This window comes from Rhinolophus sinicus, linkage group LG09, assembly GCF_036562045.2.
Source record: "Rhinolophus sinicus isolate RSC01 linkage group LG09, ASM3656204v1, whole genome shotgun sequence".
Lineage (NCBI taxonomy): Eukaryota > Metazoa > Chordata > Mammalia > Chiroptera > Rhinolophidae > Rhinolophus > Rhinolophus sinicus.
The window spans coordinates 108,218,418-108,244,741 of record NC_133758.1 but is presented as its reverse complement, the minus strand read 5'-3'; the positions used below and the strand labels follow the sequence as shown (position 1 = coordinate 108,244,741).

General features: G+C 41.5%; 1 protein-coding gene across 2 annotated transcripts in view; it reads right to left on the bottom strand.

Moving 5' to 3' along the window:
- Positions 1-26,324, bottom strand: part of NPSR1 (neuropeptide S receptor 1) — a 106,233-nt gene that overhangs the window by 33,716 nt on the left and 46,193 nt on the right. The window contains exon 3 of one of the 2 annotated variants that reach the window (XM_019726369.2): positions 2,183-2,286. In XM_019726369.2, the coding sequence (XP_019581928.1) occupies positions 2,183-2,286 (104 nt within the window). The remainder of the gene's footprint in view (positions 1-2,182; positions 2,287-26,324) is intronic. The other variant, XM_074340988.1, reaches the window with a different exon arrangement.

Here is a 26,324-nt window from a genome sequence, read left to right as displayed (position 1 = left end):
TAATTCAGGATGAAGAAGACATTTTTAAGTTAACAATTAGGGAAAACAGGTTATAATGTGCTTTTGAAAAACGTGAAGGTATGTGTGACAAACAGCTTCTAAGTTGTTCCCAGTGATCCTTGCCTCCTGGTTTCACTCCCTTTTGTGGTTCCCTTCTCTCCATACCGAATCAGGACTGACTTGTGTGACCAATAGAATACTGTGGAGGTGATGCTATGAGTTCTTAGACTAGTTCATAAAATATATTGCCACTTCCACAGTGGCCTCTTGGATAGCTTATTCTTGGGAAAGCCGGTTGCTATGTTGTGAAGACACAATGGAATATATGTGGAGAGGCTTATGTGGAAAAGAACTGAATATTCTGCCAAAAAGCTAGCGAGCACTAACTTGCCAGCTGTGTGACTGAGCCACGTTGAAAGTGAATTTTGTAGTCCCAGTCAAACCTTCCAACGACTGTAGTCCCAATCAACATCTTACTGAACCTTATGGTAAGCCTTTAGCTAGATCTGCCAGGCCAAGCTTTTTCGGAATTCTTGACTAATAGAAACTGAGATAATAAATGCTTATTGTTTCAAGCCACTGAGTATTGGTGTAATTTGTTTCTCAGCAAAGGATATAGTAAGCAATAGAAAACATTTACCTTCAAGGAAGCAAAAATCCTCAAGAAGAAATTGAAATCTGTTTTAAAATAATTAAATATATCTCTGAGGATAACATTAAGGGCTCTTTCACATCTACTTAACTTTCAAGGTTATGCTCAGAGCACAAAAGAAGATTTTTAATTGTAACTATTCTCTTCATTTTCTGAAGACAGCGTAACTCCATTACCAAGATCTGGAAATGATAGAACAAGTGAAAATCATCATCTCACTTATGAATATAGATGCAAATATTCTTTAAAAAGTCCGTCTAACAAATGGAATCCAGCAGGATAAGGTTTTCCAGAAACACATTATACCTCTACAAAGCTACAACAATTTAGACCTGAAATAATGGCATCGGAAACATATTAATGGAAAATAATTTTAAGAATTCAGAAACAGAACGCATCAATCCCAACACCAGTTATGAACTAGTCCATTCTTTCCATACTTAGCTGACCTGCCTTAATATACATTATATACATATATGATGTAATAATAACACAATATATGTATGTGGTACATATATAATATTTTACACCAAATATATATTTTTTACAATTATATTTTTTACATGGAAGTATATTTGACAGGCAAAGAATAAATGTCTTTAATCTAAAATATAGATATTAGCAATAACTGAGAAAATAATCATGCTGGTTATAAAAGAATTGAAAAAGGATAACAGACAATTTAGAACAGAAGAAATTCAAGTGGCAATAGATATTTTAAAATTTAGGTTAAATTTAGATGGTAATACAGGAAATGCAAATTAAAACGAGATAATACCTATTTTCTAACAAACTGCTAACGTTTTTCCAAAAGAACATTGGCTAGTGTTCGGTTAGTTTGAGGGGTAAAAAGCAAAAAGAAATTGAAAAATTTTATGGAGATTATTTAGCTAGTACTATGTATGGTCTGAATGTGTCTCCCTCAAATCCACATGTTGGAATCCTAAAGCCCAAGTTGATGGTATTAGGAGGCTGTGCCTTTGAGAGGTGATTAGATCATGTGGGTGGAATCTTCATGAATGGGGTTAGTGCCCTTAGAAAAGAGGCCCAGGGCTCCCTGCCCCTTCTGCTGTATGAGGATATGATGAGAAGTCTGCAACCTGAAAGAAGGTCCTCCCTGGACCTAGTTGGCACCCTGATCTTGGACTTCCAGCCTCCAGAACTGTGACAAATAAATGTTTGTTGTTTATAAGCCAGCTCTGTAATATTTTTATTATAATAGCCTGACTGGACTAAGACAGACAGAATATGTCAAAAGCTTTAATACTGACCCAGAAATTTTACTTAATGATTGGAATATGAACATTGATATTTTTATTATTTCTTATTTGCATTTTCTTTATATATGTATTATTTTTAGCAAAAATTACATTTAAAAAATCTTACAAATTTTGCCTGTCCTTTCAACTAGGAGGAACTGAGCAGTTTGTTGTATAGGGATGCCGGGTATTATATTATTTTCCTTATGAAGAATCTAAGAGCTAATTTTGATGTCAGTTAGTCTCATCACATTTGGAAGGTGCTACATACCTGCAAATAGCGGACCACTCGGCAAACCAGGTCAGGTGCCATGAAGTCGCCAGTGAATCGCCAAATGATATCTGTCAAGATGTTAACAAGTCCTGTGAAAGAGTCTAACAAAAACACACAATTTAATTTCAGTTTCTTTCAAATTTGCAGCCATGCCATAGTAGACATAAATTCCTTGAAGATTTTTGTTTTCCTTTCTGATTTATCAGGAGGCCATTGAGGAAAAGTAAGGCAGGATAGGAGTCCCTTGACTTTTATTATTGAAGCTTGTTACCATTTAGATGTAGCCACCTAGGAAGCATCTTGCTATTGACTGACAAGGAATCATACTAATCATAGAGCTGACCTTTTAAGTCACAGAAGAGGAGTTTTAACGAGGGTTAGACCTGTGCTGAAATAAGGACTGTGTGTGGCTCAATGAACGGCAAAATTGAGAAAAGGAAAGTATCTTCAAGAAGGCCCTCCAAAGTCCCTTTTCTGCATCCACTATTTTACAACTTGGACCTCTTTTGACCTCCCTACCATCAATTACAGCCCCTCTCCCTCTAGGTTCCTTTGCTTTCTTCTCCTTTCCCCTTTCAACATCTGCCTTTGGTAAAAGTCAAGTGTGTGATGTATCAATTTAATTAACTTGGTTAAACTACAGAGGAGCTGAGGCCAAGATCTGCGACCAAGATCAGAGATGTTGTGATCAACTTTGCTCAATCTTATAGTTATAGACTTATAAGTTGTACAGATGACTACAGCAGAAATGGTAAAATATACATGTCTAGAAGCTCCCTCTCTCCCCCCATGATAGATGGATGTGATCCAGCATATTCCTCAAAATAATGCTGCAGGGATTCTGTGCTGATTGATGGATAGGACTGGAACTTAAAACTGGATAAGCAAGGATTCATTGACTTAGGGTCACTTTCTTGGGACATAGGGTATAACACTGTCAAGGACCCAAGAACCAGGGCGAACTCATTGTTAGGGTAGATCTTAGAAGCCTGGAGAGATCAACAATCCTTCCTACACAACATGGAAATGCTTGGGTTGCCCTGGTAGACTATAGAGGAAAGAATAAAATGGCCAAGGGAAGTGGGCATGTTGTAATGGATATATTATGTGAAGCCAGGAGACCCACCAGAGGGTTACCTTCTGTGGAAGGGCCCAGAAGAAACATCATTCATCAAAGCCTCCAGGAATGCACTGGTGAGAGGGGCACCAGCATTATGAAGAGGCTCAGTGGTGGCTCCCAGCTGTAGGCCAGAGTAGATGGTAGGAGAGGGGGTCATAGAGCCAGGTCACGTAACACTATGGTTAAGTATATCCTGCAATGATTCCCCTAGTCTTTCCCCAGAGGGGCCTATGGTAATTATTTGAGTGACTGGGGAAAGAGGAATATCTATATGTTTTGAGAACTGTTAAGCACAGAGCCTATATTGACATGATAGCTAGAGACCTGAAGTGTCATTATGGCCTCCCGATAAGAGTAGAATCTTATGGGGTCAGGTAATAAATAGAATTCTGGATGCAGTGGAAAGGTCCACTAGAGCTATAGAACTTTCATTGACCATTTCCCCTGTCTCTGAGTGGTTAATTTGAATTGATATATTTGACAGTTGGAATAACTCCATATTGGTTTCCGCATGAGTGGGGGAGGCCAAATTCAGTTCATTCAAGTCATTCAGTCCATGCTTGATCCCTGCAATTACTGGATGAATCCTGGAGAATGACTGCAGACTGCCACAAGCTCAAACAAGTGGTAGCCTTGATTGGAGCTGTCAGCTACTCAGACAGAACACTGGGCAGAACTTTACTCTGAAATAAAGACTATGCATTTGTCTGGCTTGAGGTGCTCAGAAAAGTGAGCTGCTGAACAAAGGAAACTCCAACTTTGGGGATGAACCGAAGACACATAATCCATTTCCAATGGTTTATTTATTTTTTCTTTTTTTCTGAAAAATGTATTTTATTAGAAACACTGGTTCTGGATGACAGGCTCTTGAAAGCTGAGATAATCAGAAAATGATGGCATCCTGTTCTTTTTTAATTAAGCGTATTGAGGTGACATTTGTTAATAGCATTATAGAGGTTTCAAGTGTACAATTCTATAATATGTCATCTCTATGCTGCACTGAGTGCTCATCTCCCAGAATCTAGTCTCCCTCCATCACCATATAACTGACCCCTTTCACCCTCTTCATCCTCCCCTCACCCCTTTTCCCTCTCGTAGCCACCATTTTGTTGTCTGTGTCTATGAGTTTGTTTGTTTTGTCTGTTCCTTTGTTCCTTTGTGTTTTACGTCCCACATACGAGTGAAATCATAACTGTTTTTGTCCTTTTCCGTCTTACTTATTTTGCCATGATACACTCAAGATACATTTTAATGGTTTATTTTTATTGCTGTTTCTGAAAAGAGTAATAGCAAAAGCTGAAAATCACACTGATTTGGTTAAACTTCTGTGAACTGGAAAATGAGGTTTGTTAATGTAACAGAAGGGTGGCTGGCATCCTGGGCAGGGTATGATGTGTATGTAGTTTGTGCTCAGAACGAACTTGTTGAATGAACTGTCACTGTAGTTTGGAAAGGGCACCATGGCTTTTTTCAAACTAAACTTTTATTTTGAAATACGTAAAGACTCACGTGGAATTGCCAAAACAGCACAGAAGGGTTTCATGTCCCTGTCACTCAGTTTCCCCCAGTGGTGACATCTTATATACCTAGAGTTGGCTGTATGGTTTAAAGGAAAATTACTACTCTCCACCTAGGCTGCTGCACAGCACTGAGCATGCGCTTACGGGGTGTTGCGGGCAGTTGTGTCCTTGGCAAGATTCTAAGCACTGAAAGTATCTCTACAGATAATTTAATCTAACAAAAAACTAAGAGATACGTTCACCATTTTAGAGATGGGTAAACTAAATGCGGTTAGAATATTTTAAGATTTTTATAGCAAATTAGAGGTGCAGCTGGACTTGCAACCCAGACTCTGGGGTGTTAGTGTCCATGGTCTTCACCACACTACCTGTGATTTGTTTCTTTTTTCCCCGGTCCCTCACCCCTCCCTCCCTCCCTCCCTCCCTCCCTCCCTCCCTCCCTCCCTCCCTCCCTCCCTCCCTCCCTCCCTCCCTCCCTTCCTTCCTTCGTAATACTTGTTATATCTGTTTTCTTTTATTCCCTAGACTAATGTACAGGCATGAGTCTCCCTCTCGTCCCCTTATTTCCTGCCCTGATTTCCCTTTGGGCCCTTCTATTTATAAGGCCATCCCCCACACAGAAGTTGCTTTTATCCCTTTAGAGAACTGGGGAGGTAAATCTTTTCCTTTCTCAGTCTTCACTGTGAACAGGATAAAATCTGAGCCCCCCAGCTTAGCATAACAGCCTTCCACGAACTGGCCTCCCCACCTGGTATTTTCATACTGAATGCCACATTCATCGCATATTTGTGTTTTCAAGTATGCATTCCTTCTGCTTGGAATGGTCTCTGTTTACTTATCAGTTTGTTGAATTTGTATTTACCTTTCAATACCTAACTGACATGTCCCCCTTTCCAGAAGCTTTCCTTGGCCATTCACATGGTATGGTCTATCACAAAAGGGTATGTGGACCTTGCAGTCGTATGCCTGTCTGTCTCTTCTTCTTCGTTTCTCTGTAGGTAACAATTAGAAGCATTGGCAAGCCCACAGGAACTACATCGATAGTTTCAAATGATGGGGAAGAGAAATCTCATGGCAGATTTGGGTAGTCAGAGAAGGTCGAACTGAGAAATTCAGACTTAAGCAGGGTCTTGAGAGTTGTGGGTTTTGACCTGATCAAATAGGAATTTCCTGGAGCTTTCCCTGGAAAGAATGGACTGGATAAATAAGTGGAATGGACACTGGAGTCACCTAGATATTCTTCTCTTCGGCTTTACTTATTCCTCAAATTAAAAATCGTGAGAAAAAACCCTAAGCTTATGTTTCTCTAGATTGAAGTGGTTAGATGAACAATTGTAATGTACTCCAGCAAAATTTCTTTTCCCCTGGAGCTCGACCTTAAATAAGCCCAGATCTGAGAGTAGAGTACGTGAGACCATGCCGCAGCATTTGTTATTTGCTATTAAGCAAATGCTGCTCTATCTGACCAGTAAAAAGCTATTTTCTTACCTATGTAATTGAGTATGTTGTGAATAAACCTTTCCTAAATTATAATTAACAGGACCTTGGGAACAAAGGGTATAATACTTCAAAGGCTCAATCACTTCTATGTTACTACTCCTGCTTTTCAAAATTTATTCAGTGAAAGATCCTAGGAAACGGTGATACTCAGAGAAGCCAAAATAAGCTCACAGCAGGCTTCATTGCTCCTTTGATGCAATTTCTTGCAAACATGAACGTGGGTTTCCAATTGAAGCAAGTATATGGGTGCAGTAAGGAGAAGTGAAGAACGAAGTGACACCTGAGCTGAACCCTAAAGGGTCAGTAAGGATAGGTCAGGAGGAAAGTGAGTGAAGGACATTGATTCTAGGCACAGATGACAGCACAAACAAAATTATGGTGGTGAAAAAAGGTCAGAAGAGTTTCTGTTTGTCATTTGTTTGTCTTGTTCTTTTGTTGTTTTTGGTTTATATACCACATATCAGTGAAATCATAGACACAGACAATAGTTTAGTGGTTACCAGAAGGTAAGGGGCGTGGGGGGTGGGAGATGAGGGTAAGGGGGATCAAATATATGGTAATGGAAGGAGAACTGACTCTGGGTGGTGAACACACAATGGGATTTATAGATGATGTAATACAGAATTGTACTCCTGAAATCTATGTAATTTTACTAGCAATTGTCACCCCAATAAATTAAAAAATAAAAATAAAAAAAAGGTCAGAGGAGAAACTACATGTATATGAAGCCACCTCAGCTTGTTGCTGATACCTGGAAAGTGGCGAGAAACGAGGCTGGGAAGACAAGAATCCAGACTTTTTAGGGTCTTGTGTGCCAGTTAAAGGAGCTTGCGTTTTTCCTGTATACTGTGGGACCTACTGAATATTTATATATTCAAACACGCGTTTTGAATAGGTTTCTTTAGTTACTGTGTGTGGAGGTGGGGGAGGTCAATTTGGTGGATCCAATACCGGAATTACCATTGTACTTGTTGGGGAACTGTGCAGATATTCAGGAACAAGATAGTGCCTCGTGTACGTCGAAGAGGAGCAAGGATATAGAGAAGGATGCAAGGTTGAGGTTTACCTTACAATTACAATGAGGAGGATTCGGTGACTGAGTATCAGATGTTTTCAATGTGAGGTAGAGCAAGTCTACAGTCTATTCTGAGTTCCTGGGGTGTCCGTGGTTGCTGGTGGGCCCTGAGAACACAGGAGGGTAAGCTCATTGTCTTTGGGTTGTGTTTGGGTTTGGACTGTTCCAAAGAAAGCTGATCTGTACATTCATGGATAGGATTTTGTGTGATCCTAAGTTTTATTTCCCAAGGATAAATACCCAGGAGTAAGATCGTTGAGCCATAGGTTAAGTATTTGTGTAACATCACCAGAAACTGCCCGGCAGTTTTCCAGAGTTGCTGCACGGTGCGTTCTCCCCAAAAAAGTGTGAGAGAGACAGTGGTTCTGCAGCCTTGCCAGCACTTGGGACAATTGCCCCCTTCTCCGGAGGGGGTATGTTCGAAGACCCCCCCCCCACAGATGTCTAAAACCGCAGGTGGCACCAAACCCCATAAATACTATGTTTTCCCAATGCATACATCATTATGATAAAGTCTAATTTATAAATTAGGCACAGTAACAGAATAACAACAAGAATTCACAACAAAATAGAACAATTATAACAATATACTGTAATAAAAGTTATGGGGTCATTATTAAGTAAATAACTCTTATTAAGTAAAATAAGAGTTATATGAACACAAGTACTGTGGTACCTCCACGGTCAATCTGATAACTGAGATGGTTACTAAGTGACCAATGGGGAGCGTGTCCAGCATGGAGACACCGGACAAAGGAATGATTTATGTTCTGGGTGGGATGGAACAGGATGGTGTGAGACTTTATCACGGCATGCAATTTAAAGCTTCTCAATTGTTTATTTCTGGAATTTTCTATTTAGTGTTGTCAGACCTTGGTTGATCGTGGGTTACTGAAACTATGGAAAGCAAAACTGTGGCTAATGGGCCACTACTGTATTCTCAGAATGTTTTCTTTTAGCATTCTATTAGGAGTATAAATTCTCTCATCATGACCTCAAACTGCACTTCCCTAATTGGTAATGATGTTGAACGTCTTTTTATGTGCTTATTTGCCATACGTAGTCCTCTTTCATAAAGTGTTTTTTTAAAAGTCGTTTCCCATTTATAATAATTATTTTAAAATTTGTATCTCATGTTCCAATATCTGAGTCACCCGTCTGGTTCTGTGGATTGTTTAGGCTCCTGACAATGGGTTGCATTTTCTTTTTGTGGCTCATGCCTGTTGACTGAATGGCAGACACTGTGTGGACAAGATCATAAGAGATTGGTTGGAATAGTATTTCTGCCCGGAATGGGCACACTTCTCTCAGGCTGTCAGTGGAGGGCGTTGAATCAATCTGCTCGGGAGCCTAGTTAGGCTTGGGTTTGGCTGTTGCTAAGCTCATCCTCAGCCCCCATAGGCTTCAGATTCCTCCTTGGAGGCTCTATGAGGGTGGGAGCTGGGGTGCTGGAGGGTTTGAATGCTCTACTCTCTACTTTCAGTTGCATCTGCCTTTCTGTAACACTGCTACTTCTTGTTGCTCAAAGCTTGCCACGCTGGTGGTTGTAGGGCTCTGTTTTGTCCTGGTAAAGTCTCGGTCTTACATAGGTCTGAGTGTCTGAGCCTGGGGAGGGGATGGACATTCTCAGTATTGTAATTCCTCCCACCATGTGGTGATCAAACTCCTGTCTTATAACTGTGGGAGGTCTTCTGTGGGAGAGGGTTTCATGCCCTTCCCCTAGTGAAGGGAGACGTCTAATGGAATTAGTATAGTATCCAGCCATTTTATCCCTCCATCCCCAAGAGTTGAGGGGTTTCATTGTTTGTTTCTGTACTTTTCCCTCAGATCTGGACCAAGAGTATTTGGTCCCTCAGTGACCTAAGTTTTTTGTTGAAAAAAGTTACTGGGCATAAGGGCAAGATTTCATGCCTTTCCTGTAAACATGGCCCAAACCTCCTGGAATACCTGCACACTGTCTCTGTAACCGCTCCCCAACTCTGCTGCTGGAAGCAGTCATAGACAATCCTTTAACTGAATGGGCATAGCTGTGTCCCAATAAAACTTTATAAAAATAGGCTTCAGGATGGATTTGGCCTGTGAGCCATGGTTTGCAAACCTCATGTCTACAGAATAAACTCCTTATGCCCTATTGTGACTTTTGGAGCCCTCCTGCCTCCCTCTTCAATCTGATCTTTTCTTGTCCTATCCCAAAGTCATATTATAAGAGAAAACTTTTCAACTAGCATATTAATACTGGCAGCTGGTAGTTGATCAAAACATTGGTTAAAGTGAAAGAAAGGAAACACACACACACAAACTCACCTTTGAACATTTGAATGTAAAATATTAATGTGCATTTAGGCATCATTTCTTTAAGGCAGGACCAACACTGTTATTTGATTTTATGCATCATCTTTTTTGTGCGTAAAATACCTCCAGTAATTCACCTTTTATGATTTCCAGTTTTGGTTTCTTTAAAATGGAGTGAGACCTTGAGATGTCAGCAAAGCAATTTGAGGCAGAATCTCATTGTAGAGATTTTCATAATCGTCCTTCAGTCTTTTGCACTTGTGCTCGAGCTTAATGCTATTGTAGCTTCTTTTAGTGACTCAGTAAAAACAAAACAAAACAAACAAAATCCTCAAGTCTTTCTAAAGTATTCAACTTAACTTTTACAGAAACAACTCTTTAATATTGTTTACGCTAATTATATTTATTGCGATAGTGAGTACAACCGACATAAACTAGTTTGGGAACAAACACATCTGATTCATAGAATCCAAGAGGTGGGAGCAGAAATGGACAGGCTCACTAGGGACTGTCTTGCTAGTCATGGCTGCTCTGTAGTCAGGGTGTTTTGCAGAAAGAATGGAATATTGGTTAATCCAGTGAGGCACTTACGAAGATGTAGCTGAGAGAGCTTCTGCTGGGAACCCCTTACTCTTCTTTGACCAGCCCCAGCTGTTCACTCTGCCAGCTCCTTTCTTTATGTAGTTCCCTTGACTTGGGAGGTTTTTAATGCACCTCTACATGAAGGATATCTCCTAACTCTTCTAGGTTTAGTTCAAAGTTACCTCCTTTGTGAAGCCTTTTCTGACTAGAGATTGGCTGATTCCCTCCCCTGGACCTTTCCCTATCGTACTATCAAAGTAGCTATAACACACCGACATATTTTACTTTTTGTATTTCTAATTCCATTATACTATGGGAGCATAAAGATTATTTCTTATTTCCCTTCATGTCTCTGGACCCTAACATTGTCTTGTGACATCGTCAGAGCTTGGTAACTTTCCATGAAATGAGTGACTATATTATTGCTGCTGTGGCTTGATTGGCTGGCTGCTGCAGGCAGGGGTGGTTTCTCAGAGCAGGCTGAGACACATTACCATCTTCTTCAATGTGGATGGAGATGATGGTTACAGGATCAAGAGACTGAAAGGAGGAACACGATTGGGAACCTTGATCCCCAAGCGGATTTCTAAAAGAACTCTCTGGATTCTGAGGTCTCTGCTAGACCGTAAGTTCCTGATTCTCAGTGATCATGCCTTACTCATGTTTCTAATCTTATTGTGTTTCGTAGACTATTCCAAGGTATTCAGTGCTTGCTAGATAAAGGCGGAAATGCTGGCCTACTAAACAGATTTGCAAACTTCTTCAAAATGCAAAGCCAGTAGTGTGGCATTCACCCTGCATAGGGAGCAAGTTGAAGCACCACTTCTTAGATTCCTACTTGCTCTGAGTTGATGTTTGAACCTCCTCATGCAGAGCAGAGCTGCAGGAATAATGAATGTCTAGCCAGCTGAGTCACTCTTTTTCTTGGCACGTGAACATTTCACACACTGGGTAGGGGGCTATTGAATGGAAACAATTTTTACGGTGACACTGACATTTCCGATAACGTAAGATCCTTTTAGTTCCAGCTGTAGTGTTATGGATGAGATGCTCCGGTTTTCCTGGAGGCTCATTGTGGGTAATAATGTCAGCTATGAATCTCCAGGTCATACAATGCTTCCAGCTCAACTCAATGGCTCTAGTGTTTATTTTGTTTTTAAAGCAAGGAAGGTTATAATAGCTTGTTTGCTTGCAGTTGCACAAGAAACTATTTTTAATATTACTAAGGGCCCCTCTCTCTCCCACTTTTTTTCTTTTTTTAACAACCATATGCTTGAGGACACTCTCAATGGAACAAGATTTGAAGAGCTTCTGCGAACGTTTGTTTAATGATAGCACTTGCATTGCTCAACCTGATGTCAGGTACATAACTGCCAATTAAAATGATTTCTCAAAAAAATAAGTTCTCCTGTCTCTAAGTTTGGGCTCATTTTACAATACCAATGTAATCCTGGCACTGTGCCCTTCACCAGGATTAAGTACTGGCTGAGCTTACTGGCCCCCGCTGTCAACTCCCCAGCCCTTTATTAATCCCTAGAAAGTGGTCTGCCCCTCAGTCATTACTGCTCAGTTAGGTAAATCATCATCACATCCATTCTCATTTGCACACTCTCTTCACAGAACGCTTTGTTCCTGAGATTTTCAATTAGTCTTAACAAGTCATAAATGCCATTAATATCTCTCTTTCTCCGTTAATCCACCAAACAAATGAAAAAAAAAAATCATGTTTCTAATGAAAGAAACACAAGTTCTCCCAAAGCCTGTTCTCTTTGCTTCTGTTGTGGGCCAAAGCTAAGACTCTCACTGAGTGAGGCCAACTGACTGGCCTGGGTCTTGGTCGTTGCTGAGTGGTGAAGAACTCTTACTCCCATATGTGCAAACATCAGGTTCAGCAAGAGCAAGTGCTTCCTTCAAATGAGGGAAGATCAGTCATTGAGTCAGTGCCCTTTTTCCTCCTCACTCCAGTTTAAGGCGAACGCTCTCAAAGCATGGTAGTTCACAATCAACATTACACAGCCTGGGGCTCAAAGTGCACTCTGAGTGTAAATATGAGCGACACCCTGTCCCCTCTTCAATGAGATTTTGTTTTCCTAGTAAGAAGAATTGAAGTCAATGGTTTGGGATGTTTAGAAATCCAAGTAAAGGAGAGGAGAGTTCCATTTGTCGTTTTCCAAGAGATGAGTTCCTTGAATGTTATTTTTTCCTTGCAGTTCTTGCGCAAGGACAGCTGAGTTGTAGCAGGTTGGGGTGGAAATGGTAGATTGTAACAAAAAATACTTGGTTCCATCTCACCCGTTCATTCTGCTGTAACCAGGTACACGCTTCCATTTAGGGAGCTGAGGAAGACATGGAGCTATGCTGCTCAGATACCTGTTCAGGAAAAAACTCATTGTCTAGCTGGGAGGAGTGTGTTTCACGGGCATCCTCCAGCTGTTAGATTCCTTGGGTTTGCCTCAGCTTTCTAGTTGAGACCATGCTATTGTTAGTACAGCTCTACCAATGGCTGAGCGAGGCACAGGAAAAAGGGTCTGTCATTTCCATCTAACACAAGAACCCTTTAATGAGCTGGCTGAGCCTGTTAGGTTGCCATCATGCTTTGATGGGTCTTTCTGTCCTGCTTCTTCCCTTCCCTTTTCATAGGTGTTACTTCCCTCCAAACCTGTGTGTGGCTAATTCTGTTTCAGCACCTGTTTCCCAAAAACCCAGCATGCATCAGAAGGTAAGGCAGGAAGGGATACAAGATCATTCACTGTCTAGGGATGGTCTTAATAGCTGCCTCTTTGCATAATCTAAGATCTTAGCAAAAATCCTATTTGTTCAATAATAAAGCCACTATGAAAGCCACCAGGATCTAGAAACTACTATGCATACTGACTGCTATGCTCAGAGCCCATCTGCCATGCAGCCTACATGCCTGGGCTTAGGTATCATGATTTTGGCTCCTAAGGAAGGTCTGTGAGACTCTCTGATTCACTCATTGTAGGGATGTTGTTGAGGACATTTTACTGATGCATTATCAAGGTCCTGTATATGTTCTTGATCAAGAAACATTTTTCAGTGCATTTTTCTCAAGGCTAGGATGAATCATAGCTGATGAGTTTTGCTCTTAGTTTTGGCTGCTGGAAAACACAGAACCAACTATGAGGTCTGGCAATTAAGTTCGCGAGCTCATCCTAGACAAAGTGATTCATCCTAGAAAAAAGATATTCATTGCTGAGTATCAGTAAGGCCACCTTTGAAGTACTCCCCTTGGGAAGCTATGCACTGATGCCAGCACCTAGTCCACCCTTCAAAGCAATTGTGGAACTCTTTTTCTGGAATGGCCATCAGAACTGTCATCCTATTACCCTGATGTCCTGAATGTCATCAAAGTGTCTTCCTTTCAATATTTCCTTTATCTTCTGGTAAAGGAGGCCAGATCAGGTGAGTAGGGAGGGTGTTCCAATACAGTTATTTGTTTACTGGCTAAAAACTCCCTCACAGACAGTGCTGTGTGAGCTGGTGCATTGTCGTGATGCAAGAGCCATGAATTGTTGGCGTAAAGTTCAGGTTGTCTAACTTCTCACGCAGCCTTTTCAGCACTTCCAAATAGTAAACTTGGTTAACTGTTTGTCCAGTTGGCACAAATTCATAATGAATAATCCCTCTGATATCAAAAATGGTTAGCAGCATCATTGCAACAAGTTTGTAAATTTAATTGTCAGACCTTAAATATGTAATCTCTTTCTATCACCATAACTGTCCACAGCAAGGCAATAATATAATTTCTGCATCTTAGGGTCATTAAGAGGATTAATTTAAGTAAAGCATATAAACACATGTCTCAGTGCCAGCCACAACGAGGCCCTGGATGCGTGACACCTGCTCTGCTCATTTCCCCCAGAGAGAAATGAAGCTAGGAGAATTGAAGTAATGTGTTGAAAGCCACAGAGGTAATAAATGGTAGAGTCATGACTCCAACCCAGGTCTCTAGATTCTACCACTTCTTTTTGTACAGTTTTCAAATGAAAAATGGCCTTTAAAATGCTTTAATGATTGAAAAAAAATCAAAAAAGAAAAATACTTGGTGGCACATGAGAATTATATGAAATTGAAATTTCCGTATTCACAAATAAAGTTTTGTTGGAACACAGCCATGTCCATTTGTTCACATTTTGTCCGTGATTGTTTTCATGCTACAGTGGCAATGTTGGGTGGTTGGGACAGAGACCATATGGCCTGAAAAGTCTAAAATGTTTCATATCTGGCCCTTTACAGAAAAAGCTGGCTGACTCCTGCTCTAGACTTTGGACCTTGATCCTTCCATTATGCCCAAATACTGGTGAATCCAGATTGCTTGTGACTTTGTCAAATCTTCTGGCATTCTTAAGGAATTATGAAATTGCCATGCAGATTGCCTTTACATGCTCCCTGCTAGCTTATGTAAGAGAGTTTTGAAGGTACCAGATGGGAACAGATGACTTTCTTTCATCTTAACAAAAATCCAGTCTCACTCCCTTTCATGTTCAAAAGGATTTGATTAATTAGGACATGAGGGGTGGGGGGGGAATGAACAACCCAGGCTTTTGGGCTGGGCTGAGCCTGCAGTTTGAGCTGCTGGATTTCCGGCTCCACCTCCCCACGTCTGACAGGCTCCCTGAATGCCCGGCCTTGTCTAACAGAGGCTGTGTAGATAGAGGTTGAATGCACCAGCTATCGAGTCAGGGACCTGTGTTTGTATTGTAGTTCTCCACTTGCTAACTGTTTGACTTTGAGCAAGTTATTTAACCTCTCTCAGTGTCAGTTTCCAGAGGTCTAAAAGGGCAGTCACGAGAGTATCTATAACTTGGGTCATTTGTATAATTAAATGAGAAAATAAAGCTTTTTTTGGTTTGTTTGTTTTTTTGCAAACTGCTGGCTGAGTGAGCATTCAGTAAATGTTAGCTAGCATTATCGTTTTGTTTTTTTTTCTGCTGGTTTGTGCCTTGGAAGATGTTTTTAAAACAGTTTTTTTTTTTTTTTTTTTTTTTTTAAAGAAATACAAGCATGCAATACAAAAGTCAAGCAGCCCAAATAATAAAAATAAATGTCTCACCAAGCAATGCATCCTGGAATGTTCGATGCAACACTACTCATACTAGCTCTAAACTAGAAGTTACCCCAACGCCCATCACGCAGAATGGAGAAATCACCCTTGATGTATTCATCCAATGGACCACCGTTCAGTAAAGAGAGCGAGAAGTCTACAACTATACACAACGTTGTTGACCAATCTCTTAAACGGGATGCTGTATAAAAGAAGCCAGACATAAAAAGCATACAGACTGCAAGACCACATCTAGATAAAGTACAAAATCAGGTGGAGCTCATCTTTGCCTCAGTGATTACTGTTAGTGGAGGTGAAGGGTCACGACTAGAGGTTGCTGGAGGGGGTGTGGGGGCAGCGGGCAGTGCTCTCTGTTTCTTGATTTGGGTGCTGGTTACAGAGGTGTAATTCAGTTTGGGAAAATTCATCAGCTGATGCTTGTAGTGTGTGCACAGGGTTAAACTTCATATTTCAATTTCAAATTTAAAAATAAGAAAGGCAAACTTCTCCTACTCTTGATTTCCGCTCCCTCAGTCCCCTTCTTAGAAGCAGCCACTGTTACCATCAAAGAGAATATCCAGAGATAGTCACTGAATGTGCTCAGAACATGTCTGTATGGATATATTGTATATATTTCTTTTCTTCTGATTTCCTGAGAGCAAGTTTTTGTTTTATTTTATAAAATCTTTATTTTTTAGGGCAGTTAAGTACAGTGAGTTCCCTTGGACCCCCTACCCCTCACACGCACAGCCTCCCCCATTATCAGCACCCCACACCAGAGGGGTGCGTTTGCTGCAACTGATGAACCTACACAGTCCCACCATAATTATTCAAAGCCCATAGTTTACATTACAATTCACTCTCAGTGTTGTCAATCCTATGGGTTTGGACAAATGGGTGATAACAGGTAGCAATCACAATAGGATCATACACAGTATTTTCATTGCCCTAACAATCCTCTGTCTGAGAGCAGGTTTTAGGGGCCTCACCTTATGGCCAGTGACCACGTGCAATAAAGGCAGAGCTCAGGAGAAGGTTAGGAAGAGCAGAGGAGATGGAAAGAAGCCCCTGTGTTGGGTGAGCCTCTTGGACCTGGTGAAGTTTCTGCAAATGTTGGCAGAACTGTGAAAGTGAACTTGGGGGTTTCAAGGTGGCTGGGCCTTCTTCCTAGTGCTAGATTGGGACTCAGATAAAGTGATCCCATGTCTTCTTTGTGTTTGAAACTCTAGGTAGTTTTGGTCCCAGGGCCTTCTGTGTATGATGAGCACGTAGCTGGGTGTGTGATTCAGAATAACATCCATTTTCTCTGTGAAACCATTCTTCTCATTCTGAAGCTGTAACAATGTCTGACAACACGATGGGATATTTGAACTAAGACCACCTGGGCAGGCATCCTTGTATTTCTGGCCTTATACTGTATCTCATCCTCCGAGCTGGCAGCATCAACAACCCCAAATGTTAGTGATCCTGTAAGACCCAATACAGGTTTCACGCCCTCCATGAAATCCCCACCATGCGTCCCCGGAGGACCCTGATTTACATCACTTCTTTTCACATGCTTTAAATGATCATCAGTCTATAATTACTGATTGCTGTTTACTAGGCTTCGGATACCATGCCATGTGCTTGTAACACAGGGAAGAAAAGTCCAGTCCTGTCCTCATCTTGCTCACTTTCCAGTGTCAAAGGGGGTCGTGTTAAATAATTAAACACAGTATTGCATGATATCTGTACAGGGGACGGGATGACTGATTAAATCCTCTCCAGTAGGGACCAAGAAGATAAAGCAGGCTTCACAGAGGTGACCTTGAGCTCTTTATCTTGAAGAGTGAGCAGAGCTTTGGTAGACAAACCAGAGCGAGAGAAGGGCAGCCAGGTAGCGAGAGCAGCAGTGCAAAGGCGCGGAACTATGAAATGCATATTGTCACGTCATTTCATATGCCATTCAGTTTGCTAGTCTTTCCAACTAGATCCTGAGAAACTCCTGGATAAGAATCATAACTTAGACTTCTCTATCCCCCACATCCCCAAACACCTAGTAAAATTGTGGATACTAACATCAGATAGAACTAAGAGATTAAGGGCAAATACAGGAAGCGTCTTCTTAAAAGATTTAACCCAGGGTCTGAATTGTAAATATTCAACAGATCTCCATTTTTAGAATGTGAACTTCCCATCAGACTTGGATTATAAAGAAAACCTTCTAAGGAGATAAAAGTGAACTTTAATTGGGGAAGTTATTATAGTCAGGGCCAAATTGTGATTAGCAGTTCGTCTCCTCTGTACTTTCCCTCCTATTCAACTCCCCACCCCTGCGGCCTCAGAGCATGGCTCTCAGGCTTTAAGAGGATAGAACTCTTTTGAGTGTAATTGGACCTGTCTATGACACTGTCACTATCTGAATCCATTCTTTGCTACTTAATTGCGATGTGACCTTGGGCAACTGAAGTGGACATCTTGGGTCTTACTGACTACCTTATGAAATGGAGGTAATACACTTATCGCGATTAAATGTCATTTCAGTGTTTGGAACATAATAGTCTCAATAATGTAAGCTTTCCTCCTTTTCTCCTCCTCACTTCCCTTTCTATTCCTTCCCTCTTTTCCTTGAAAGGTTTAGGAAGAAATTTTTGGGAAGAGAGCCTAGGAGACAGAGAATGAAGAGTTTCTGAGCAGCTTTTGGAGTCTTTGGGAGAGGAAAATGGATGGGCAGAGAGGGACTTTTAAGACGTGTTGCTGTGTTTCCTGCAGTTTATCACCACCAACCGACATCGTCGCCTGTGAGAGATTTTGTTAAACCTGAAGTTGGATGTTTGGGGCAGAACATCAGGGTGAGACTGGCCCCAGGGGGGCTCGGCTTTGTAGGGGTTACACGTGTGGCAGAGAAAAGATAGGACGTAATCATCTGGAAGAAGAGAAGAGTCAAGGTCACACTCTTGATCTTAGTGCGTACCTGTCATACATCCCTTAGGTGCTGTCAGCTTAGGCTTCAGACCAATGCGAGGCTGGGCGCAGGGTTTTTCTCAGTCATATCTTGGTGCTTCCAGGTAGCTTGTCTCAGGAGCTGGTGATTGTTCCAATTAGAAGAGGGGATGTGCAAAGACCGTCAGTCCCTTTGTCAGGGATTCAGGCACTTGGGGTGGGGCGGGTAGAGGGATACAGTGACCCACACTTGTCTCACAGACCTGCCTCTATGATTCTGTAATGACTCACTCGTTTCATTCTTGTGTCACCCATCCCACTCCCAGGTAGAAGATTCTCCGCACTCCAGTTAGTCTTTTCCCACCTGTCCCATCCCCACGCAAGTCCTCCAAACCCGAAGAGCTCTTAAGGGTAAACTAATTTAACTGACTGAAAATTAGTCCTAGTTCTCCAGGGCTAATGGCTAAAGCCACTTATTCTCTCAACAGCATTTTCATTTTAACAAGGGCATCCAACCTTGGCTCAGGAGAGACTCCAATGGAGGGATTCCAGTGTGGAATGTAGGGAGGACCAGAATGGGCTGGCAGCTTGCCCAAGGTCACACAGCAAGGTGGTGGCAAATGATACTGGTTGCCCCAACTCCCAGTCTCACACTATTGCCACAGCCTGAGGCTGTCTCATGTTTGGTCACACTGGCGACGTCCAGCCTCATTCTGGAGCTGTGTTAGGGCCAGTGTCCCAGCCTGAGTGTGAAGAGGCTGTGACGTGAGACCTAAACAGTCTGCCCTCACAGCCAGATCCTAGTATGAGGAATAGTAGCGTCGAGGGGGCTTGATCAATAGGTATTATGCAAATGCCTAGAGCAACAATATTCCCTTCCATCACCAAGCTAACAGTCCCCGTAAAGCACGTGCCTGGATCCTGACACTTTTACTTTTCCTGACTTGTCAGACTGAAATCAGGGTCTGACTGATGCCCGTATGAAAGCATAAAAGGTACATGACTGGCCCTGGCCCAATTCCTTTTTCTCTGAATTAGAGGCCCTTGCTCCGCAGCTGGCAGAAGTCCCGGCTCTGGGCCATCAATTATGCTCTCTGGCTGAGAGCCTTGCTGAGCAGAACTAGGCAGTAAACATGCCTAGAACCACAATAAGCTTCATCTGTGATGTGGTCCCCATAGAAAGGAAGCAGCATGGCTGCGGTCCCCAGGTCCCTCTCCTTCGTCCCCTCTTCACCTCCTCCCACCTGTCACCTCAGCTAAGGGATTCTGGTATCTAAGCATGCGTTGTGCTTTTGTTTGTAGTTGTACAAGAAAAATAATATTTTTCATCTTCTAAAACTGAAATTCATTGTTAGTATGAACTCCTACTCTGATGGATGTCAAAAACTTAATTGCAGACAAAAAACTTAAACAGGAGACAAATAGCAACATGACACTTGAATTGTAGCATAAAGAACAAGTAGGGTTTGTTTGTAAGGAAATTCCAGGCAGGGGGAACAGCGTAGATAAAGGTAGAGAACTTACAAGCAGCCCAGGGCTTTGGAGATTGGGGAAATGGTAGGTTCCAATTATGTTTTAGATGGGTTACACTGGAGTTCAGACAGACAAGGTGAGAGAAGATACGATGGGCAGGTGAGCAGCGATGAAGAGGAACGTTTCATCATGATACAGGTTAGAGGCAAGACACGGAGAACCGCCCTGGGAAAGTGAGAGGGGAAGATGAGAGGCCGTAAGGGCAACGTGCAAGTGTTGACAATTAAGAAGCAGGGGGAGAAAAGGAGGCAATGACGGAAAGCAGAGAGGAATGAGGAGAATAATAAGGGTCTAGTGTTACGGAAACCAAGTGCAAGAGTGTCAAGAAGGAGGAAGTGCTGATTAGTGACACATGTGGCACTGAAGTCCAGCCCACAAGGATTGGAAAATGTCGGTGGCATTATGCAACTAGAAAAAGAATCATTCATAACCCACATGAGAGCAAAACCAGACCTACAGTGGACAGAGGAGTGAATGGGTGTTGACGACAGAGAGAGCTGGGTCCTTTTGAGAAGTTTGGATGGGAAGAGAGAGACTGAGATGGAAGTTTGAGGGGGACTTGTTTTGAAGGGAATATTTTGTTCCCCCAGGATATGAAGCCTTTACCCCTAGTTTCTAGGTTGATGGGCAAGCATCAGTAGAGAGAGAGAGTGTTTGAAGGTTGTAAAGAAAGGACATGTTTGAAAAACAAGGTTTTCCAAAGAAAAATGGAAATGATCATGGGTATTATTAGACGGACTGGCATTGAACAGGAAGCTGGATGATTTATGGTCCGGAAGTAAGGAGGAAGGAGTGGTATGAAGTAAAGGTCTGCCCATAAGCGACCCTCCTTAAGAGAGGATACACTCAGTGGATGGTTGGAGGGACGAGACGACTGGTAAATGTCTGTTTTAGCTGGGAAAGGGAGATTCTAAAGAATTATGTTATTTGAGAAGGGATATAAGGGAGAATATTAGTTAGTGGGCATGTTATTAATTGTTCATGACATAGTGATTTAAACAGACTCTGGAGGAAAAACTGATAGTTGCCAGGTAGGAGGAGGGGCAGGGTTGGGGAGCTGGGTGAAAAAGGTGACGGGATTAAGAAGTACAAATTGACAGCTTCAAAATAGTCACTGAGATGTAAAGTACAGCATAGGGAATATAGTCAATAACATTATAATAACTGTGTATGGTGCCCGGTGGGTACTAGTCTCATTGGGGGTGATCATTGCATATATGATATAACTGTCTAACCACTATGTCGTACACTTGAAATTAATATAACATTGAATATCAACTGTATTTGAAAAATTAAAAAATTAAAAATAAAAATAAATAAACAGACTCTGGAGCCAACTGTCTGGGTTGCTTCCAGCTCCAATACCTACTAGCCGTGCGACCTTGTGCAATTATGTAACTTCACTGTGCCTCAGTTTCCTCACCTTTAGGATAAGGAACCACCTATCTCATGAGTGTTAAAGAGGTAATATTAGTTAAGTCTTTAGACCAGTGTGTGCCTTGTAGTATGCAGTGTTAAATCAATCAAATGAAAATATTATTTGCATAGCACTTTTTAGTTCTAAAGTTTCTTCTCAGGCTTTATTTCCGTGTTAAGCATGCACTCCTATTATTCTTACTTTATGGACGAGGATCTTAAGACAGTGTGGTTAAATAAATTTGCCCAAGGTCCCATAGCTAGTGAAAGGCAGAGGAACAGGGACTCAAAGCATGGATTTGTGGTCTTTGTGGGCCAAGAGACAGTCCAAGCGCCCGTCTCATACACGCCCCTGGACTTGTATGGTCAAGAAGAAAACAGCATGTCTGTATTTGCTCCCTTTATTAATTAGAATGACTGATTTCTTGACCAAATCTGGACTGATAGAGATGGGAAAGGATGCAAGTGGAGTAAGTTTGAGAAGAAAAGATCAGTGATTCAGTTTTGGACGTGAATTAGTTGAGATATCTTTTTGTGGTGATGTCTAGTAGAATTACTAATTCAAGTCTAGAATTCAGGAGTGAGGTCTAGTCTGGAGACATACATGGGAGAGTTATTGGGATATAGATGCTATGTTAAGTCACGTTGCTGTATGAGATCACTAAGGAAGTGGGTGTGGCCAGAGAAGAGTAAAGATCTGTGGACCAAGTTCTGGAACACCAGACACTAAGAGATCAGGGAGAAGATGAAAACCAGGGAAAGAAGACCGGGAAGGAGGAAACAGTGGGGTGGGAGAAAAACCAGGAGTGTATGCTGTTCTGGAAGGGAAGTTTGGAAAGGTTTTCAGGGAGGAGGGAATGATCAGCTGTGTCAAATTCTGCTGACAGCTCAATCAGGATGACTGAGAATGGAACATCAGTGATGCTGACGTCCCATATTACCAAAAATATGGAAATTAGAGAAAAGTAGAAAATTGGGAGAGAAGGAGGATCATATGTTTTTATCATCACCCAAAACAAGTTATTTACATTCTTTTTTCTATGTACGGCTTTATGTTTTTTTTATGTAGTTGGAGTTCACTGTGCACCTATAATTTTCTATTTTGCTTTTCATTTATTTTATGAGTTTTTAATATTATTACAAATTTATTATTAACTCTACTTTTCGTGGTAATTATATTCTTTGAGGGGATGCAGTGTGTGTTATTTAATTGTTCTTTCAATGTTAGATGTTTAAGTTGTTTAACAGTCTCTGCTGTTATAAATAGCCCTGTGACGAAAATCTCTTGCAAAAAGTTTTACCAGCCGTTTTATGACTTCCTCGGGGTAGATTATCAAAACCTTAACTACTATTTCAAAGAAATGAGCATTTTTAAAACTCTGTCTTATGCCTTTGAAAATCAACTAATGAAGCATTACTTTCACAAGCTCAATTATTTTCTCTGGATCTTGAGTTGAGAGCTGTCCCTTTTTCAGCTCGTATATTCCAATAATCACTCAATTTATATTTTGGAGGAAAGAAGGAAGGCTAGCATGTGGAGAACATATGTGTGGGACCCAAATTTATCAAAGTCAGAAAGACAGAGGAGAGGAGCAAGGCTCTGGGTTAAGAAACAAGAGAGAGGGCCCTGCCATGAATGGCAGCGGTTGGCCTTCATTTAAGCTTTTACCTCCAGGCTGCCTTCTTCTCTGAAACCTCCAGGGTCTCCCCATGAAGCACAGCCATCTCTGCCTCCACACGTGCCTATGCATGGAGACTGGGAAAGAAACAGTAATCCACAGATCATTCCTTGCTGAGGCTCTGGGGAATGGAAAACTGAAGACCCCACTGACGTTTTATTGGTCACCGGTTGTTTTGGCTTACCCTACGTATATTTGTTCTCCTGAAGACAGTATCTCAATTATCCTTTCCCAACCAGGTTTTAACCTACATGATTTAGGTGGTATTGACTCCATTCCCCCCACCTAGGGTGAGCTCATGACCCAGGCCTGGCCAATCATAGTAGTTCATCCCACGGCCGTAGCGACTGGTTACTAGAGCTAAGGATAATGTAAGCCTAGTGCTGCGGGGGTCCCTTCTGGGAAAATCCTGCCTGAAGGAAACACCATCTCAGAGAAAAATACAACCATGAAATGGGGAGACAGCAGCAAGAGAAAGACAGGTAAGGCCTGCAAGAGATGACAGTGAACACACTTGCAGGTGGACATGGGTTTTCAAGATGACTGAAACGTAACAATTGCTATGAAACTTCATGGCCATTTAGACCTATATTCTGAGAAACACTGTCCTCTGAGAGGACACTCTACTTTAGTCTTGAAAGAAATGATCAATGTAATCTCAGATAGGAGCAAAGTCCTCATAATGAAATGTTGCTATTTCAAATATCCAGATCTCCTTTGAGAACAGGCATCTATAGTCAAGCCATTTTGTGTATGTGTGTGTGATTTTTGAGCAGATATAATTTTCCCAACACTAGAAAATAATTATTTTTCCAATAATAAGAGATTTTTTTTTTTTTTGCTAATTGCCACCCCAAGCTTGTAACTTTGTAGGGCAGGTTAGGTTTTGAAGAGACTAAAGATTATAGTATACTCAAAGCTTGAAATGTGTTCAACTTTGAGTAGGTTCTCCATATTTTCCACCCTAATAAGCGCCATCCTCTTCTCCAAGCTGTGAAGTTGACACTTCACGCCTTGAAGTTAGATGCTTTTTGGTCCTCCATGTCTATTAATCAGTCATCATGCTCTATCTTCTAAATGTTTTTTTTGAATATCTCCACATCTATTGCCATTGCTCCGTTTAGAATAGCATTCTCAACTCTCATCTTGCATCAAAATCATCTGGGGAACATTAGAAAATATTGATATCCAGGAGTCACCTTCAGAGCTTCTGATATCATTGATCTGGAATGGTATTTAGGCACCTGTAGTTTCAAAAGCTCTCCAACAGACTCTGCAATCCAGACAGGATTGAGAGCCACTGGATTTGAGGATCCCTTGGGACCCTCATCATCTTTGTAGGACTGTTAAAGTCATCTCCTAAGTTGTCACCTTGGCTCCCGCAGTCTGGTCCTTACCAATCGGTCCTCTTCACCACATCCAGGGGAATCTTTCCGGGGAATTGGTTTCCAGGAGAACCTATCTGATTTTGTCACTCTCAATGGTTATGACCTTTCTGTGACCCTAACCCTATGCCTGGCTTGAAACACAACCTCAGGGTGGGCTTCCCCCTTTCCATCTGCTCAACATCAACTCCATTGCCTTTGACCTCCTCGTTCACCCTACAGTGGTACCAAAATCATCTTCAGTATTCGTAAGAAAAATATCTCAAGACAGTTGTGAAACTCTATTTTCTTGAATGTCATATGGCTTTTTTTCATACAATGCAGTATATTGCAACTGAAAAATCTGTGACTTCCGTGACTCTATAAATGCAGAACTAAGATAATTGAAATAGCAATTATAGTATATTTTGTCATGAAAATAACCTCCACATAATATTGCATTGCATCTCTACAATAGTACTGACCAAGAAAGATGAATGATGTTAATCATCCTTATAGAGTCTACATTTGCACAAATGTGTGATGAAGAAGCCCTTTCACAAAGTCCTGTTGTCTAAATTCTGCAAAGAAAAAAATATTTCCTAAAATCTCCAACCAACTTTTATTTTTCAGCACGTGCTATCAAAGGTTTAATGGTACTTTCGCTGTGCATGGGTTCCTGTAAAGAATGCAACACCTGTTAACCACCATTTCATTATTCATTTATTTTATCTCTAACTGGATGAGCAATTTTTGAATTGATTCAGGAAATCATTAAAAACAGATTCATGAATCAACTTTGTTTCTTTCTAAATGCTGGACTTGTTATCATTCAAACTTGGACAAACAGATGAGTTAATTTTTCTCTTCTTTAGCATTTATCCAGAACTTCCCTTTTCTGTTTGGGAACTATCAATCTCTCACTCTTTATGGTCACCACTAGCATCGGTGGTTAGCACCCTGTTTGTACCTACTTTTCACAAAATCACAGCCTCTTTGTAAAGGTGTGCATGTGTGGGTATGTGCTGATAAGTGTACCAGAAGTCTAGTAGAAATGTGTCTTCTGAGTGGTCCGCTAGCCTCACTCACTAGTTGAATGATGTACTTTGCATACTGCCCTCAAGACATGGATGTGTTGAATCCAGTGTCAGGAAAATTAAAACTAATAAAATGTCATGGACCTCTAGTATAGATACCAGAAGAGTCCAAAAACAACCTGGGATCCTGTTATGAATAAACAGAATAGTCCAAAAGCTACCCTGGGAATCCTCGCTGGGTTGTCTGGATGACGAGCCAATAGGGACAATGTTTTTTTTTTTCTTCCATATCAGGAGGTGGGGTTGAACCTGAACTCAATTTCCCATTTAGTCTCAAGCAGACAGCGGGCTTTCCTAAACAACTGCTGTGAACAACTGACATTTAAACCACACTGTCAGGGGCCCAAGCAGTCCTTTTTTTTTTTTTTTTTTGCCACCGCCACTTCCTTCCCCACCACTGATAAATTTGCCCTATTCCTTAATAAATAAGAAAGGTGAGCAACTGGGGGAGCTAGGTCCCTCCCAGAGAAGGTACACTCATCACCTGTCCCAGCCCTCCCTGAGGTGAGAGAAACACACTCTTTTTATTGACCCTTGCTTTGCAAATTTCATCAAGAACTCCGTCTGTTACCCATACTCAGTGAGGTGAACTTCAACCTGAGCCCAGTTACATGATACACTTTTAGTGTCCGTTGTGAATTCTGGAAAATGTGCATTGAACACGTCATTTGTGTTTATTATGACGCTCCCACGCCCCATGCTGTCTTGAGTTCCTCTGTCTTTGCACATTCTGTTCCCCGCCTATAATCACTTCCTCCTTTGGCCACTTTGAAAATCTCTGCTGAGACTTCAGGACCCATCTGTGCAGTGTTAAGTATTCTCCTCTGGTCCTTACCCCAAGCAGAGAGTGATCATCCTGTCCTCTGTGCAACCGAAAGGGGCAGCACACCCCGGCAGGTCTTAGTACTGGAGCATTGTTTTCCATGATTGGCCAGTCCCGGGAGCCAGAGGTTTACTACAACTATTTGCTTTTT